Genomic DNA, 19,757 nt, shown 5'->3' on the forward strand with positions numbered 1-19,757 from the left:
TATAGCGCCGCCCCTTTTGGTTAATTTGTGCTTTCCCCCCTAGCTCTATGTTACGTGTTAGTATAAGTTACCATTTTTTTTAGCCAGGTATGTGTTTTAAGTTGCCAACTTTAGCTTACAACGTTTCTTTTCCTTTTTCTAGTCACACTAATGCAGTATGCAGGGAAACTTTGTGTTCATATCCGTTGAGTATGCATTTGTCACACAAACATTCATCTTTTTCATTATAAAAAAAACATTTATCTTTGTGGGTTGGTTAGTAAAAAGGATATCGACAGTACTGCCACCGCCCCTTTTGGTTAATTTGTGTTCCTTCTCTAGGTGCTCTCTTATGTGTTTTATGCTTGCCAACTCTAACTTACAACATTTGTTATTTCTGTCTGGTCGCATTTTTTTGGCAGATATAACTAAAACACTGAAGGCTCTGTTTGGTAAGCTTGGTGGAAACCTCATGATTGACTTGACCTTGACCATGATCGTTCATGGTGGTTCTATGCAGCCCGCTTGGTGGAAGCTTCATTCAAGGTCCTCCTTGTAGACACGCTAATCAAGCACCTGCTTTTTATAGTATTACTTTCTTCGATCAAGTTGCAGCCCAAGTGGGTACATAGCTACGGAGTAGTAGCAGCTAGTGCTGTCCGGTTATGAATAATTGGTCCAAAGTGGATTGTAGTGAATTCTCTGGTCAGTCAGCTGAACATGCATGCATGCGCCTAACTAGTAAGTACTCCCTCCATAAACAAATATAAGACCATGTTTGGTTCCAATAAGTCAGGTGACTTAAAACCAGTGACTTATAAGTCACCCTTGTTTGGTTGTCACCTGACTTATAAGTCACCTGACCACACCGGCGACCTCGTTGTTGAACTGGACAGACCTCGCCGTGCTCTGGACGCCGCCCGGCACGACGGCGCTGTGGTCGTCGTCGACCTTGCCGAAGAACGGCTCGCCGGAGTAGCGGAGCATGCAGGCATCGAGCCAGACGACGGCGTCCTTCTTGGACGAGCAGAGACGCTGGGCCTGGGCTCCCGCGGAGCGGATGCACTCGGCGCACGTCGTCCTGGGGACGTCCCCACGGCAGAGCGCGAGCGGATCCGGCCGGGGCGAGCTCGCGAGGGAGGCCGGCGGCGGCGAGCTCGCGATGGAGGGCGGCGGAGGCGAGCTCGCGATGGGGTGCGCGGGTGCCTGGAACGATGGGGAGGAGTGGGGCGCGCGGTGCCTGGGCGAGGGGAGGCGTGGTCACGGGTGGGCTGGCTGAAAAAGTGGTGGGACCCACCCAAAAGTAAGTGACTTATAAGTTTTAAGTTGGGGTGGAGCAACTTATGACTTATATGTCGGGGTGACTTATAAGTTGAACCTGTTTGGCAAAATAAGTCATTTTTTGCACTTTTTAACTTATAAGTTGGTGACTTATTTGGAACCAAACAGGGCCTAAGAGCGTTTAGATAACTAAAGTAGTGATCTAAACGCTCTTATATTTCTTTATGGAGGGAGTAGATTTTTAAGCTCAGCCTCTCCCATCCTGTCTATGTATGCACATTCTCTTCTGCTTCTCTGAATGGCATTCACATTCTTCTCCATGCCTCCCCTCTGCATATTATTACTCGGGCTTCTCCTCTTGCACACTACTCCCTGGTGCTCCTCCTCTGCAGCTGCAACCAATGACACTCTCATGGCAGGCCAAGAGCTGGCCTTCGGTGACAAGCTCGTCTCGAGAAACGGCAAGTTCGCGCTTGGCTTCTTCCAGTTCCATCCAGCAAGCACCATCAGTAAGTCATCCCACAACACCACATCTCCCAGCCCCAGCCCGTGGTACCTTGGCATATGGTTCAATAAGATCCCAGTTTTCACAACTGTATGGATTGCTAATAGGGATCAGCCCATCACCAACCCCAATGTCAGCTTAACACAGCTCAAGATATCAAGAGATGGCAATCTTGTCATAGTAAACCATGCCGCCAACAATGAATCCATTGTTTGGTCCACTCACATTGTCAATAATAGGACACATAGCAGCATCAATGCCCCTAGTTCTGCCGTTCTCTTGAAGAGTGGAAACCTTGTCCTCAAAGAGAGCCGGTCATCTGACCTACTGGCATGGCAGAGCTTCGATTACCCAACAGATGTTGTGCTTGCTGGTGCCAAGTTAGGCCGAAACAAGGTCACCGGTTTCACTCGCCAACCCATCTCAAAGAAAAGCCTCATTGATCCGGGGCTTGGCTCATATAGCATTGACTTAGAAGACACCAGGGGGCTTGTCCTCAGTCGCCGCCACAACCCATCCGTAGTGTATTGGCAGTATGCATCCTCTACAACATCATCATTCAATCTTGTACGAGTACTCAATTCACTGCTTGATTCGAATTCTCTGACCAAAGGTTTATATAACCTAGTATATGTTGATAATGAACAAGAGGAGTACTACATGTACACTTCACATGGTGAATCGTCGCCTTCTGTATTTGTCTCACTAGACATGTCTGGTCAGATAAAGCTGAATCACTGGTCGCAAGCTACTCGGTCTTGGCAAATCATATATGCCCAACCTGACGATCCCTGCAACCCGCCTGCTGCCTGTGGACCTTTTACAGTGTGCAGAGGCAATCCAAATCCATCATGTGACTGCATGGAGAGCTTCTCTCAGAATTCGCCGCAGGATTGGAAGTTTCAAGATCGAACAGGAGGATGCATCAGAAATACACCTTTACATTGCACCAGTGACAAAAACATCACAAGTTCAACAGACATGTTCCAGCCCATTGCTCAAGTTACATTGCCCTACAACCCACAAATCATAGCCGTTGCTAGCACTCAGAGCGAATGCGAAGAAACTTGTCTCGGTTCCTGCTCCTGCACTGCTTATTCCTATAAGGATAGCAAATGCTCTGTCTGGAATGGGGAGTTGCTTAGTGTAACTCGTAATGATGGCATTGAATACATTTCTAAAGATGTTATTTATCTCCGTCTTGCTGCCAAAGATTTCATACCAGGTTTGAGGAAAAACAAAAGAAAACCGAACGTTGGAGTTGTTACCTCTGCAAGCATTATTGGTTTTGGGTTACTCATGCTCATGTTTCTGTTACTGATTTGGAGGAACAAATTTAAGTGGTGGTGGTGTTGTTTCCTTCCATTATACTATGACAATCAAGGCAGTGTTGGTGGGATTGTTGCCTTCAGATATACTGATTTAGTTCGTGCTACCAAAAACTTCTCTGAGAAGCTGGGTGGTGGAGGTTTTGGTTCTGTGTACAAGGGGGTGTTAAGTGACTCGAAGACTACTGTAGCAGTGAAAAGGCTTGATGGTGCCAGTCAAGGTGAGAAGCAGTTCAGGGCTGAGGTGAGCTCAATTGGACTGATCCAACATATCAACCTAGTAAAATTGGTTGGTTTCTGCTGCGAAGGTGATCACAGATTACTTGTGTACGAGCACATGTTAAATGGTTCTCTTGATCGTCATCTGTTTAAGAAGAGCAATAATGTTGATGTTGTTGTGCTAAACTGGAACACCAGATATCAGATATCCCTAGGAATTGCTAGAGGGTTGTCCTACTTGCATCAGAGTTGTCGTGAGTGCATTATACACTGTGATATTAAGCCAGAGAACATACTTGTGGATACATCATTTGTTCCTAAAGTTGCAGACTTTGGATTAGCAGCATTTGTGGGGAGGGATTTTAGCCGAATTCTGACTTCATTCAGAGGAACTATAGGTTATCTTGCCCCAGAGTGGCTTAGCGGAGTGGCGATCACACCGAAAGTCGACGTTTATGGCTTTGGCATGGTACTGTTGGAAATTATATCAGGAAGGAGGAATTCCTCACCTGAAATATCACATAACACTAAAAGCTGCAGCAACAGTTACCAACATCATGAATATTTCCCTGTGCAAGCCATCAGGAAGCTTCACGGGGGAGATGTGAAGAGTTTAGTGGATACACAATTGCATGGTGACTTCAATTTGGAAGAGGTTGAAAGGGTTTGCAAAGTTGCATCTTGGTGCATCCAAGATAATGAGTTTGATCGTCCGACGATGAGTGAAGTGGTCCATGTTCTCGAGGGTCTACAGGAGATTGATATGCCCCTGATGCCAAGACTCCTTGCAGCCATAGTGGAACAATCTCATGCTGCAACTTCAATGTAATAATAATAACTCAAAGAGAGTGTCTATTTATTTTTTAAGTTGTAATGTGGAGTAGAAGGAATAAAGGAAAGAGGCGAGCTTGTTTTTTTTTAGAAAAGGAGGATGACCCCCGGCCTCTGCATGTGGAAGATGCATGCATCCATTTTATTAATTGTTCACAAAGATCTTACAACGCAATACATCAATATATTTGAAGCCGCCCTCTTGACAATATCTGTCGCTACTCCTATCCAATGATGAAGGGGTGCAGAAAGTGTGAGCCACATACCCAGACCTCTCACCTAGCCTAACATCTAAATCCGGAGGCCCCGACCGAGCCACATACCAGGTTAGGGGCACAAACCGGTCCAACGCACCCTCATAGGTCGTCGCCGCCGCTTTCCATCAATCCATCTTCAGAAGAGTTACTGACGCATCGACCTTGCAAGGCCTGCCGTCGATGCCCCCACGGCGCCAGACAGCGCCTCCTCCCTACGCGCGCTCATCATCACGCATCCGTCGTCGAGACTTTGCTGCGCCTCGCCGCCGAGACTCCACGACGAGCTTGTGGTCTCCAAATCGTCTGTTATTTACTTTTCTTATGGCAAAGCAAGCATTGTAGCCAAATATGCCACTACTTTGTTGAGAAAGATATATCCCAATACTTACTTCATTCTTAGAGACGTGTCACTTGTAAGTTGCTTATTCACTACTACATAGACAACTATATTAGAGACATATGTATTACTCCCTCCGTCCCAAAATAAGTGACTCAAAAGTGACTCAACTTTGTACTAAAGTTAGTGCAAAGTCGAGTCATTTTTGAGTCACTTATTTTGGGACGGAGGGAGTACAAAATAATTCTCTATGATGAAAAATAAACACGAACATCCATAAGTCGGGCAAGGTCATCAAAAAGGAACCAAGTAAGAAGTTTTTACAACCACCATGAAAAAAGGTGTATCTTCTCAGACAACTTATAAAGGCTATGTTCTCCAGAACAGAAGCCACTTGCCGACATTACATTAGGAAAAAATCCATTTCCCTTTTAAACCAATTACGAGAGTGGTGGTCGCAAATGCGAGGGCATCATCTTTAGAGTGTTTAATTAGATGTGGGGGCATCTTTTTTATCATGTTAAAGATGTTTAAAATAAAATATGATTTCATAGATAACCATGTGGGTTGTATGTTCATTTGTGTGTGATAACATATTAGCAGTGGCGAATCTAGCAGGGGGGCTTCGACAGGCTCGAGCCCCCCTCCAAAAATTGGAAAAGAAAATTTACTACTATGCTATAATTTTTGTGACCTTATTTAGACAAAAGAATCAAGGGTTTTTGACTTTTTATACACACATTTGACTTTGAGCCTTTCCTTCATTTTTTTTTCAAGATTCGCCACTGCATATCAGTACACATAATCAAAGTTTGTTTGTGACATTACATGAGTAATGGAGTTGACATTCAGTAGTTTGTATGTGGTATTAGATGTATACAATAAACAAATCCATCCCCATTTACATGTAGGACATTGAATACGTATTCAAAACTAGCATTTTTGGAGTATTGATTTTTTTCCATGACTTCCACAAATGTTATTTTGAGCTGAAATTTTGCAATCATACATAACATTTGTCAAAGTTTACAACAAAAAAAAATTCAGATTTTTTTAAATTTTTTACTATTTTTTATTTTACTGTTCATGAGGGAGCATATGAGCTCGGGAGCAAAAAGTCATATTCTACTCCCAAGCTCAAATGCTCCCTTGTGAACGGTAAAATCGAAAAAATAGTACCAAATTTCAAGCAATTCTGATTTTTTGGTAGACTTTGACAAATGTTTTGCATGTGGTCTAAAATTCAGCACGAAATAACATTTATGGAAGTCGCGGCGAAAACAATAAAATCAACAGCTCAAAATGTATTCAAAACTAGCATTTTTGAACTATTGATTTTGTTTTTTTGCCACGACTTCCACAAATGTTATTTCGATCTGAAATTTTGCACATACAAAACATTTGTCAAAATTTATTAAAAAAATCAGAATTTTAGGATTTTTACTGCTTATGAGGGAGCATATGAGCTCGGGAGCAAAAACTCCATGTCCTATATGTTATCCATATATGTATGCTTCTCCTTTACTCACATAGTCCAAGTTACATGACATTCTATATGACAGTTTCTTAGATATAAATTTGATAATTATTTGAATCGCTGTTTACAATTACATTTTGGTGGAATGATGAAATACTTTTAAATAAAAATCTACTCATGTTATTTTCTTTTAACCAATCTCAACATCTATTTATATATACAGATAGTAAAGTAAAAAGTTTTCTACCTGAACTTGTGACGAAATTTCATCATATTCTCATTCAAATAAAATAAATAATATTATTTTCTGCTCTCTTTTACTCTCTATGTTACCTCATACTCCATTCATAGATCATACATTCTCTTTTGCATCATTAGACGTAATTTCTTGCTGCAAAATTATATGTGTTCACATCATTATATTATGTAAGCAGTACCAACAATTAAACTAATAAATTGTAACTATATGAAATTGATACGTGTGTCCCATTAATGAGAGTGAGATAGTTCGTTCTCATCCACCCAGGTAGTCCTTAGGACGGGCACGACCATTGTGCCATATTAGTCGAAGTATATGCATGTGTGCATGTCAAGTGGGACAATGCTTACCGGCCCTAAGAGAGAATGGTAACGTCTCCGATGTTTTTTTAGAGCATTTAGAAGAATGCATGCTTGTATGACTACCAAATTATCAAGTTGTTAAAGGGAATTATGTTATGGTATAACTATGTTTTCCTATTTAAATATTATTTTTGTTTGGGCACCAAGTACAACATATACATAGAGCCAAAACAAATACCAAGATAGTACCAATGGTGAATGGTAAGTTGGTAACTAAGAAGGAATAATCTGTAACACCATCATTGGAACTAATACAAATATGCACTGGTCCATAACATAAATTTTTGGAGCATAGTGTTGATGCCCGCTTCAATGCATTTTGAAGATGAGAAGTTTGTCCATTGTAAGTATAGAAAATTACTTTCCTCTAGCTGATCACATCAATGTGAAAATTTGTAGATTTTTTGTGCGATTCCCGACATAGTAAATAGATAAACATTGATGTTCTGATCAAGCCTACCCGGTCTCCTTGTAGTTGTGAGTTGTGTTTATTTTTTCTTGGCTTGGCGATCTTCGGTGCTGTTTGTGGATGTAAACCATCAACCTGTGTGCATACCGATCTGCATTTTCTTAATCACGTCTCACACAATAGATAATGGACAAAAGCTCTAAGATGACATACATATGTTAAGACCAGAAGAATAAGGTAATGACTCCAAAGAGATCGAGGAGATGGGGCCAGCAAAGTAGCAACATATCAAATATAGATAACCTAAAGTTAACAATTAGATGTTCACTAACAATACGGGGTCCACATAATAGACGGTCATATATGTCCTGTTGTTTTTTTAATCTTTTTTTGTGAGTCATTCTCCCCTTGGGCTTTTGTGAGGCTGGGGTGAAGGAGGGAGGACTGGCCCGTTAAATGACGCTCACTTTGTGAACGAAGTTCATAGTCAACATATAATACATGCATACATGTTGGTAGGTAAGTGGCAAATCATGATAGGCTAGCCGAAATATGTAAGCAGTGTGTAAGAAAAAAGAAGACATTATAGCTACTGGAGCATACAGATTAAAGGATAGCATACGGAGCGTAGAGTAAAAATATAGTAGTACACATATTGGCTTTGGCTATGTCTATGCAGATTGGCTAGCACATCCTGATATATGAGTACAAGCAAGCTCTTGTTTGTGCATACAACTACAAATCCATCCATCTAGATACCAAATATACACAATTGCAAAGAAACAAAATATATTTCTTTTATCAAGATCATCCCCAGGATCTTTGAAACATAAAAGCAAGAATGACTTGTTATGAACATATAATTGTTTTTAAGCACTCGCGGGAACAAGGTGATCGTCGGCGAGTACCTTCGCATCGGTGTGGAGCATAGGGTGGACTCTCCGGTCAGGAAGCATGTTGGGTTCACCCTCGCCGGAACCACCAATGAAATCAAGTTTGAGGTGAAATATGATAAACATCCAAATTTTTGTTTCTGTTGTAGCTTGTTGGGCCATACGACACAGAGGTTCTATAGTGTGCCGAAGGAGCTGAGGAAGCCAATATTCTCCAACAACATGAAGGCCCCTTCGCACTCGAAGTGCTTCCTCGACTTCGGAGGCTCTTCAGTGGCCGCTGGGGCTAAGCTTCCAGACAAGGTCATCTCGGCGGTGGCTGAGGCCGCCGGCAACCTCTCTGTTGCAGCGGCATGCTTGCTCCCGCCGGGGGACATAGACAAGGCACAAGGGTGAGGGGTCTCCGAGGAGGGGAGACTACCGGCCACTAGAAGCAAGGCGGATAGCTACCGGGCGATTAGCTCCCATGCGACGTCGTTGAGTTGAATTATCTCTCATGCAACGTCGTTGGTTGTAATGGCTCTCATGCGACATCTCCCAGCGTAGAAATAGCTCAAGCAACACAACCCGTTTACGGGGCTGGCTGACTGTTAGTTAGGCTGAGATTTGGTTAGGAATGTGCTCTGACTGGTGGGGTCCACCTAGGGCCACGTCGTCAAGAGTCAACCGTCCACTACTCGACCGGTGACTGTGTGACCATACTCGACTCGACCGTGCACGACTGGGCGAGCAGCGCCGCCGTTTGCATCTTCTCTGGCAGAGGCAGCAATTTCTTCTCCGCGGTGGTGGAGCGCTTTTCTCGGCAGTGGCAGAGCTATTGCGAGTGAGTATTTTCGAAACCCTAGTCCCATTCCCCAGAATTTTGGATAGATCTGTGGCCTCCTGCTCTGTTTCTTGGCGATTTAGAATCTTGATTGGATAGGAGCTCGAGGGCTGAATTAGATGGAGCGAGGAGACAGTGCTTCAAATCAGTAATGCCGCCCCTGCCTCTTTTCTCTTTTAGCTGTTATCAAACTCGATTTGGTAGTGACCGTAGCTTACATTGCCGCTGCCCGCCATTGACAAAAGAGGGGAGGTTCTGGTTCTACCACCACATTCGCAATTATAGTGGATTTTTCCCCCTGTAAAGCCAAGCTCAGTGATGGTAGTGTCCAATACATTTATAGAGATACCTCCTTGAGGTTGGATGTCGAACTTGCAGATGTTGATCCCCAGGAATTAGAGAGCATGAAGGAGAAAGCCGTGGGCAATTTGGTGGAGAGAATTGGGGAGAGTATTGTTTGGGGTCCAGAACAAGAGGTATCTCTGCAACGTTTCAACAACTATTATGGTGAATATGTTAGAATTGAAGATGGAGAATCCATGGTTGCTGAAATTGATCAGGAAGAAGGGTGGGCATGCAAACAAGTAACATTTTATGCAGAGCTAATTGATCTGCAAACTAATTCTAGAGTTGGTTATGTGCCATCAAAGATGGCTGCACAGCTGGAAGATGATGTGTGGGTTTCAAAAAAGAATATGTTGGCATTGTTGACTGAACCGACTGTAGTAGATGAAGATATAGGGATTGATGCAGATGGAGAGGAGGGAACCATGGTGCTAGGAAGATTGTTGTTGACTGGAATGTAGTAGAGTTGAATGAAAAAACAGATTTGGTCATTGCACCAATATCTGACATTGATATGGCCGAAATGTTTGGCATGCAAGTTGATGACAAAGATAAGGAGAAGGATGACAGTTCTTTGCCCGCTGATGGTAACACAAGCCCTAGAAATGAAAATGAGGATGAAGAAGAGCTGATGAGAATGGCTGCAGATGATGTGGATGATACAAATGATAATGAGTTGGTTTATTTGTATGACAAAGAGAACCCAGTTATTGAGGTGGGAAAGTTGTGGCCAAGCATGGTTGAGTTTAGGATGTCTTTCAGGACCTTTGCAGTGAAAAAAGAGTTCGAGGCCAAGACTATGTGGACTGATCTAAAGAAATTTTATGCTCGGTGCAAAGGTTATGATGGTGGTGGCAATGCTTGCAAATGGTACATATCTGCCAGACTACAACCTGATGGAAGTACAATAAGGGTAAATCAAATACCACACCAGCATACATGTATGACCACTTCACAGAGAGTTTCAAAGATGACATCACAGCTTTGGATTACAGAGAGGATTACTCCTATTTTAGCCAAGACTCCAAACAATACTGCAAAGAGGCTTAAAGTTGACTTGGAGAAGCTGTACCCCATCCAACTGCAATATACCACAGTGTGGAAAGCAAAACAAAGGGCCATGAAATCATTGTATGGCGACTGGGCAAATATATTTAGAATGTTGTATAGTTTTAAAGCAGAGGTGGAGAAGAGGTCACCTGGAAGTGTGGTGGAGATAGATACAGAGGTAACAGAGGATGGCAAGGTATTTTTCAGCAAGTTTTTTATGTGTTTGAAGCCTTGCGTAGATGGATTCAAAGCAGGTTGTCGTCCATATTTGAGCATAGACTCATCTTTTTTGACTGGAAAGTGGAATGGTCAGTTGGCTGCATGCAATGCTCTAGATGGACACAACTGGATGTTCCCAGTTGCAATAGGAATGTTTCAGTCAGAGACAGAGGCATCATGGGTATGGTTCATGATGCAACTGAAAAGATGCATAGGGCCAGTTTCTCCTTTGGCCATCCACACAGATGCATGTAAAGGGTTGGAAAATGGAGTAAAAAAAGTTTCCCCCCATGCTGAGCAGAGGGAGTGCTTTGGACATATGTGGATGAATCTGATAAAAAAATTCAGAGGAGATGAATTTGGGCGCATGTGGCCGACAACAAGATCGTACACCAGACACACACATTCCTATCACCTTGGTAAGATATTGACATCATGTAGTGATAATGGATTTGCTTCATGGTTGAACAACCACCATTCTCTGTTGTGGTACAGATCATGTTTTAATACTGCCATAAAATGTGATCATATCAATAACAACTTGGCAGAAAGTTTTAACAAAAAAGTGAAGGATTTGAAAGACTTGCCCGTGCATGACATGGTGGACCAAATAAGGATCATGATCATGCGTTTGTGGGAGTTGAGAGGAAAAACTGCTAATATTTTGGAAGGGGACAAGCTTCCAGCAGTGGTACAACAGGTGGTCAACAGGAGTAGAAATCTTTCACATCTATCTGTTGAGAAATCTTCCTTGTGGGGTGCTGAAGTTAGAGATACAAAGAGTGGCAAGACGCATGTGGTAAATACTGAGTTGCATGAGTGCACTTGCCAAGAGTGGCAACACACTGGAAAACCATGTGAGCATGCAATACTTTTTTTTGGCATCTAAACCCAGGTTAAATATGCACCCGTATTTGCATGAGTATTATTCAGTACAAAAATTCAAAGCTGCATATGCAAGTCCAATTCCTGCACTGACTGACCAATCTCGGTGGCCTGAGGTGGAAATAGAATTTACCTTGTGTCCCCTTGTCACTAGAAGAAAGGCTGGGAGGCCAAAACAGAGCAAATTCAAAGCTTGGTTTGAGAAAGGTGGTTGTAGTAGGAAGGGGAAAAAGGAAAAGGAAAAGGAAAAGAATGAAAAGCCCAAAAGGGCTCAACAAGGTAACAAAAATAGGTGCAAGTTGTGTGAGGTACTTGGGCACAGAATTGGTTCATCCAAATGCATCTACACTCCTCAGAGGCCAAAGTATGTTTATGTTACTGTTTTTGCAAGTTTTTGATTTTGCTACTTGTTCTAGTATCTAACCAAGTGAAATGCTTTATGTTTTAGGAGGAAGCGTGCAGAAAAAGCCCCACCTCTTGTTGTTGAACAATGCTGGCCAGTGAAAAAAGCAAGACTCAATGGCTTTAGAAGGAAAAGAACTATTACTGCTGAACATGAGCTAACTGAAACTGTTACTGCTGAACATGAGCAAACTGAAACTGTTACTGCTGAACATGAGCTAACTGAAACTGTTACTGAATCTTTTTTGCAGGCGCTAGGACAATCTGAAACTGTTGCAGATGAAGCAACTGTTGTGCTGCCATGCCTGGAGGTTGTGCTGCCAAGTGTTGAACATGAGAAAACTGAAACTGTTACTGAATCTGCTTTGACAGCTATGTTGCCATGTTTGGAGGTTGTGCTGTCAAGTGTTGAGTTGCAAACTGAAGAAGTTGAACAATGTGTGCCATCTACTCAATCTGCAAAAGTGCAAACTGAAGAAGTGGGACATGGTCAGGTGCAAAAGTTGAGGGGGCCTAGTGGAGTTGTTGGCAAGAATACCAAGAGCATCAGCATCAACAAACTGTGCGTCGTGGAACCAAACATTGGAAAAAAGGAGAAGAAATCGAGTGGTAGAAAGAAGCAAAAGAAATAGAGTCGAAATCATTCAAATGTGATGTGATTTGATTTGAAAACTTAAATTTGTTGTCATTTGATGTGAAAACTTATGTTCTTTGATGTAAAACTTATGTGCTGTGATGTTGATTTGACTTGAAAATAAAATTCAAATTTGAACCGACATTCAAATTTGAACCCATCTCCAATATTTTTGGAGTTCATTTGTTTGTTCTGTTATGTTGCACTCTTTTATATACTACTATGCACTTTAGTTCATAAATCCAACCCTTTTTGTGAAGTCCAACTCATAGTCAGTGAAAATGTTGTCCAAACAAGCTCCAAAGTAAGGGAAAACGACCCCATTTTTAAGCAAGCTTTTTTTCAACCTTCTCAAAATCACCCAAAAAGATTTTCTTAGCTTATATTATACCTATATAGGATCAATACGAAGTCTCACCTTTTTTTGAATAAGTATTCATATTATTAATTTATTTTTGAAAAAACACCATTTAATACAAAGTCAGCAACAAAAAAAGTTTGAAACTTTAAAATGCAAAAATAACTTCAGATCCTGCTTAGTCACTCTAAAATGAAGCTAAGGTGAGGTTTTCTGATTTTTTGAATTTTCAAAACCTGAAACCCTCTTCTCACTCTTTTGAACTCTATGCAACCTCAGTCGAGATAGTCCAATTTGTGAAGGTTTTTTCATGCAAATATCATTACATCAAGTTTATCATTTTATATCATAACTATGTAACATAACAAGACTATATGCGCTGGTTTTTCATTTTTTAGATTTTTTTGAATTAGTTATACACATTTGAATGTTCGGTCAAACCTTTCAAAACCCCGTTGACTTCCTCCAAACCCCATCTAACCCTAACACCTTCTCAAAATCACCCAAAAAGATTTTCTTAGCTTATATTATACCTATATAGGATCAATACGAAGTCTCACCTTTTTTGAATAAGTATTCATATTATTAATCTATTTTTGAAAAAACACCCTTTAATACAAAGTCAGCAACAAAACAAGTTCAAAAATTTCAAAATGCAAAAATAACTTCATATCCTGCTTAGTCACTCCAAAATGAAGCTAAAAGGTGAGGTTTTCTGATTTTTTGAATTTTCAAAAAACCTAAAACCCTCTTCTCACTCTTTTGAACTCTATGCAACCTCAGTCGAGATAGTCCAATTTGTGAAGGTTTTTTCATGCAAAGATCATTACACCAAGTTTATCATTTTATATCATAACTATGTAACATAACAAGACTATATGTGCTAGTTTTTCATTTTTTAGATTTTTTTTGAATTAGTTACACACATTTGAATGTTCGGTCAAACCTTTCAAAACCCCGTTGACTGCCTCCAAACCCCATCTAACCCTAACGCCAAACGTCCACCGTCGATCTAACCCTAACGCCAAACTACGGCCGTCGGATAGGCCGCGAGTGTGGGGGAGTATCTTAGTGACCGTTGGGCCGAGCGGATAACGTTGAGCGGGGGAGCATCTCAGTGACCATTGGGCCTAGCGGATCGGCCCGGCAGAGCCTGGCGTGCGTCGCAGCGAGATGGGCCACCCTGCATGCCATGCAACGGCGTCACAGCCTAGCTATTCTGCCAAATGAACACAGTCTAGCCGCCATGCAGCGACACATTAAAATGGGCGGCAGGGGTGCAGCGGTACGTCACATCTAAGCTATTTTTTAACAATTGCATGCACGAACCTCAGAACACGGGACGGACGCGTCGGTGACATAGTTTATCACGCCGATTAAAAACGAAGCATCTCGCCTGTGCCGCCCGTGCCTCTTTGGATGCTCTGCCATTTTTTTGCACGCCCATTAATTATGCCACCACGCGGAGGAGAAAAAACGATCAATCGTGTACATTGACTACGGCTGCAACGCGGCTATAAAAGGGCACCATATCCTCATCCCTCTCACACTCATCTCTCAAGCCTCCTCCTCTTCTTCTTCTTTCCGAGCGAAATCCACCACTCGAGCCACCATGCAGTTCAACGGCTCGACCTACCGTCGCCCTCGTACCATGCCGGAGAGGCAGTTCCCTCCCGGCCAAGTCGTCGAGAATAGCCCGAGGATTTGGGCCATCTCAAGGTGGAGGGGCCCTAGAGAGTTGGCTAGCTTCTTCCTCCACGCCGGCTACCGCCACCTCCCTCCGGGCACTCCGCCCATGTTCCACCTCCACGAGCAGGTCGATGGCAACCCCAACGGCTTCGTCATCGGCCTCTACGTCACCTTCACCAACCGCTACGACGCGTACCACCTCCTCAGCCAGGTGTTTTGGTGTGGATGTGAGTTCATCGCGTTCAACACCTACAACATCTTCACCAACTCCACCACATCTTCCCCGAGCCCAACGGCATGCACGCCCTCCCCTACCAGATGCCGCCCTCGGAGAATGGCGACTGAGGGGCGCCGGCGAAGGAGGGGCCAAGGAGTCTTCTGCTGGCCGAGGAGTCTTTTTATATTTTTATCTAGTAGTTGGGGCGTGTGTGCCCGTCTTTTTATATTTTCATCTAGTATTTCTATATGTTGTATGCTACTAGGGTACCCGATGCCCCTTTATAGTAATATTTCTATCTAGTTTTATGCATTATATGTTTTATGTTTTATGCATTATGCACTCGGAACATTTTTAACATAAACCTAAACCCTAACAACCTACTCGGAACATATTAATGTTTTATGCATTATGCACTATATTAATGTCTCCCGATAGAAATGACAGAGGACTGCTCGGAAACACTGGTGCACAAACTTTGAAAACACCGGTGCACAAACTTTGAAAACACCATAACAACCTACTCCCCAAATGCATTTTTCGAGGCTAACTTTGACTTTCACATGCAAGTTACACTGCAACCTAGGCACGTAACAACCGGTGCACATTCTTGTATGCGGACTAAAAAGAAACGGAGGGAGTATATGACATGCAAGTCATATTATATGCATTAGTCATATTATTCTTGTATGCGGTCAAATGGTACTCCCTCCGTTTCGGTGCATTAGTCATATTAGAAGGTGCACTGCAACCTAGGAACGTAGAGATTGGATGCACTGCTAGTCAATGCTATTAATTAGAAGACCTCTTCAAACCCAAAAAACATGACGCATAAACTGCAACCTAGGAACTCTCAACTAAAAACATGCTATTAATTAGAGGATCTCTTCAAACCCAAAAAACATGACGCATAAACTGCATGCATTGGTCCTTCAATTAATAGATGGGATCTAATTAATATGCATGCAACTACTCCGGATGAAACAAGCAGCAGTACTACTATAATGTGCTACTCCCTCCATCAGAGTTTACAGAACGCACTTTCATTCTCATGCATTTTCATCACCGAAAGGATTTTAGGCGTGTTTGGTTTAATACTTAATTAATTAGCATGTGGTAACCGCAATAAAGCCCACAATTTTATCTCCATGCAGATGTGTATGCGGGGTGGAATAACTGCATGCAGTTTTGTTCGCCGGGTCTCCACCAGTGCATGCGCGATGATGGTTCGTTTACTGACCGGGAGGTTACCGCACGTTAATTTTTTTCTATAATTAGGTATGATGGTATAACCATCAATATTATTTTTAGTCCAATCGCTAATCACCTTGGTCCCAGAGATTGTTGAAGCGCGTCCTATAAACTGTGACAGAGGGAGTACTGTAATCAGCGCTGGTTTCCTATTCGGCCCTGTGCACTTTTTTTTGCACTAGCTACAACTTTTTTATCAAAGGGCCTGTATATATCGATGTCAATGACCGTGTGCACTTTTTTTTGCACTAGCTACACCTTTTTATTCAATGGCCCTGAATATGTTCTATTCGGCCCTGCCTACCTTCTATATGGGCCTGGCCTTTTTGGGCAATTGTCGATGAACCCTTTTTTTTTTACCTTTTTCCCTCTACCACCGAAACTGAAACTGACGACGAACTGCAGAACTGTAAAAACGGGGCCGAAACAGAGTGGAGAAGACGAGAAAACATGCCGAATTCGTACAATGCAACATCTTTATTCAAACATCCATATCATTACGATTACAGATGATGCCCAATCTATTCACTAACGACTAATTATCATCACATAAACAAATGCGAGAGCAATTACACAAACATAAAAAATTCCGGCCATCAAATTGCCCTGCTTCTTCAATTCGATTAGTTTCTTCATCTGCTTGTTGAGCTTCTTCAGCTCTGCCGTCCCTACTGCATCCCCCATAGTAGCACCAATGGAATTGCCATATCCAGTGGCCCCAAATCCAGACGGGCCCGATCCAAACTTCTCCGCCTCCAATGGTAAATCGAGCTCCCGTGATGCACCCTCCAGTTGAATCCGCTCTATGTACTCATCTAGCCACTCAAAATGGGCGCATTGCTTCAATTTATGAAATCGGAAAGATGAACCCTAAATCCCAAATCCGATGAAAAATATGAAATTGAGGGACAAAAACCAAAATTGGCATATTGAGAAGTAGAATCTCACCTTTCCCTGCTCTTGTCTGCTCTCGCATTTCACGAATTCCCACCCAAGTTTGCCATTCTTGTCGGTCGTTGTGACTAGCCACTTCAGGGGTGCGGTACGTGGACATGCAGAGCACCTTGTCATGGGCACTTCGCCATAGCGCGACCATGAGCGGCGGGAGGCTGAAGCGGAGCTCGACATTGCTAGGTCGCGGCCCCGAACGGCGTTGCTGCCCGTCGTCACCGGAGAAGAAGAACAACAACGGTCGGGGAGCGTGGAGAGGATGGGAAGGTCGCGGTATTGCTCTTGTACCAATGCTGAGCTGGATAAGTTACTGGGTCCCACGCTGTGGGTCCCGCTTTGTTACGTAGGGGCTCACCTGATTCGAGTTTTAAACATGTGTCTTTCGATTAGGCAGCAGTGTCGCACGACAACTATTTTTGCGCCGGGAGATGTCGCGTGAGAGCCATTGCAACCAACGACGTCGCATGAGAGATAACACACATCAACGAAGTTGCATGGGAGCTATTCGCCCATAGCTACCACGGGGGTCAACTGCAACCTCCGGTGACCAGGGGCAACGTCCCCTTCAATGTGATCGCTCCTGGTTTACCTAAAGCTACTGTTGCAGTGCTCATGAAGGACAAGGATGTGGATGGTGGTGCTATACATATACTGGACCTGGTGGGAAGGTGTGTGTTTAGGCTGATGCGCTGATGCAAAAGTACATGCAGGAGTCGGCTACTACTGTTATGCCTATACAACCGCTAGAAGCTGCAGTTTGTGTGCAAATGCAGGCTGCGTCTGTTGCTCAGGATGGCCATGAAGGTGCTGCTGCTGATGCCTAGCGGAGTGCTATGACTGCTATGTTGGAAATATGCCCTAGAGGAAATAATAAATTAGTTATTATTATATTTCCTTCTTCATGATAATCACTTATTATCCATGCTAGAATTGTATGGGAGACGCTACGCGTCCACCGACGGATACGTATGAAATATCCATCACCGGTATAGCCGTCCGATATACGCGCGCACGGCCGTCCGATCCGATATCTTCCAACCAAATAGAACCTGAAACAACTACTCAGTTTCAGAAACTAATAGACTGCTGCGGTCCCGACAGACTGTGCGCCCAACACGGCGCCGCCCGCAGCCACCGCCTCCAACCACCACGACGCCGCCCCCGTAACAAGTGCTCCAACCACCGCGGCGCTGCCCGCAAACCACCGTGCCCCCCGACAAACCTGCGCGGCCCGCAACCTCGCGACGCCGCCGGTGCCTGCTTCGTTCGTCAGTTTCAGAAACAGATCATTCTGTCCCCCGCCCCGCAACCTCTCGCCGCCGCCGGCGTGGCTGAACTCCATGGCGCACCACATCGCGCGCCAGATGCTCGGATCGGACGCCAACCTAGATGACCGAGCCCGGCCATCTTTCTCAGCTCCAAGCGCCTTCGGGGAGCTTCCGCCGCGAGCTGGATCTTCAAGTTGGTTCACAAATCCCTCGGTGGTGTTTCCCGAACCCACATGGAGCAGATCTCGTCAACAAACTTCGGTGAGACCTCCTGTTTCTAAAACTGTAGCTTTGATCCAAAGTGAAAGAATGAACACCTGTGTGGAAAACAGAACAATGAACCTGCTTCTGAACTTAGTTGCAGAAACAATTGCCTAGTTTCTGAAATTAGTTGAAAAAACAGAACAATGAACTTGTTCCTCTCAAAAACAGAGCAAAATGAGCATCTATAGCTTCTGAAACAATTACCTAGTTTCAGAAACAGAACCTGAAAAAATTGCATGTTTAGTTGTCCCCCTGCTCCCAACTTCAGTTTCTATTAATTTGATTTTGTTGCAACTATCATATGTGATTTTTGAAGTATGAAGTGACTGTTGCACAATAATTGTGTTGCAGGAACATGTAACTGAAGGTGAAGGAAGCTATGTCCACGGAAATTTTTCTGCTCCTGATGTCGAAGATTTAGAAGGTTTGTTGTTTGCTGAAGATGCAAGCCAATATGATTCAGATGATGGAGATGTTTCTTCGCAGCCACTGCCGCCCTATGTTGGGATGGTGTTTGACACAGTTGACGATGCTCGCAAATTCTACAACGACTATGCCTTCAAGTTGGGGTTTGGAACACATATATCTACTTCAAAATTCACCCAGAAGAGAGGTCAAAAGAAAGAGGATGGAACCCTGATAAAGAGGGTCTTTGGATGTGTGCACGCTAGAAAGCCCGTTAAAACGGAAACCGGTAGCACGTCAGAGAGCATTGCAACTGGAACCAGCAACTCTGGTAGGCAGCCTAGGGTGGGGATGGATGTCACAAGAAAACGTCAAAAAAACAGAATGCTCCGTCATGATTGTAAGGCGCATATGATTGTTGGGCTAAGGGAGGGGAGATGGACAGTGACTTGTTTTGTTGCGGAGCATACACATCCGATGATGGATCAGCCAGAGCGTGTTAGGTACTACCGCTCGCACCGCAGCATACCCGGCGAGGATTACCAACTGTTGTTGACGCTGCATGATGTGAACCTCTCCAATTCAGAATGCATGAGCGTCCTTGGCAGGATCCATGGAGGTGACACTAGGATACTCCCGTATGTGAAGAGAGATGTTACAAATGAACGTGCAAAGCTCCATAAAGGGTTAACATTCCGAGACATGTATATGACAGTGAAGTATTTTGAGAGGAGGAAGGGTGAGAATCCAGAGTTTTTCTTTGCAAAACAGCAAGATCCTGCAACAAACTCAGTGACTGCCTTGTTTTGGGTTGATGGGAGAACAAGGGCGTTGTACCCGAAATACAAAGATTGTGTAT

At 43.5% G+C, this 19,757-nt stretch overlaps 1 protein-coding gene across 1 annotated transcript; it reads left to right on the forward strand.

The window, feature by feature from the left end:
• Window positions 1-1,490: 1,490 nt before the first annotated feature.
• Window positions 1,491-4,209, forward strand: LOC123430514 (G-type lectin S-receptor-like serine/threonine-protein kinase At2g19130). Its single transcript, XM_045114381.1, has one exon. The coding sequence runs from the start codon at window positions 1,559-1,561 to the stop codon at window positions 4,139-4,141; it is 2,583 nt and encodes an 860-aa protein (XP_044970316.1). The 5' UTR covers window positions 1,491-1,558; the 3' UTR covers window positions 4,142-4,209.
• Window positions 4,210-19,757: the final 15,548 nt, after the last annotated feature.

The sequence above is a fragment of the Hordeum vulgare genome, chromosome 2H, assembly GCF_904849725.1.
Source record: "Hordeum vulgare subsp. vulgare chromosome 2H, MorexV3_pseudomolecules_assembly, whole genome shotgun sequence".
NCBI lineage: Eukaryota > Viridiplantae > Streptophyta > Magnoliopsida > Poales > Poaceae > Hordeum > Hordeum vulgare.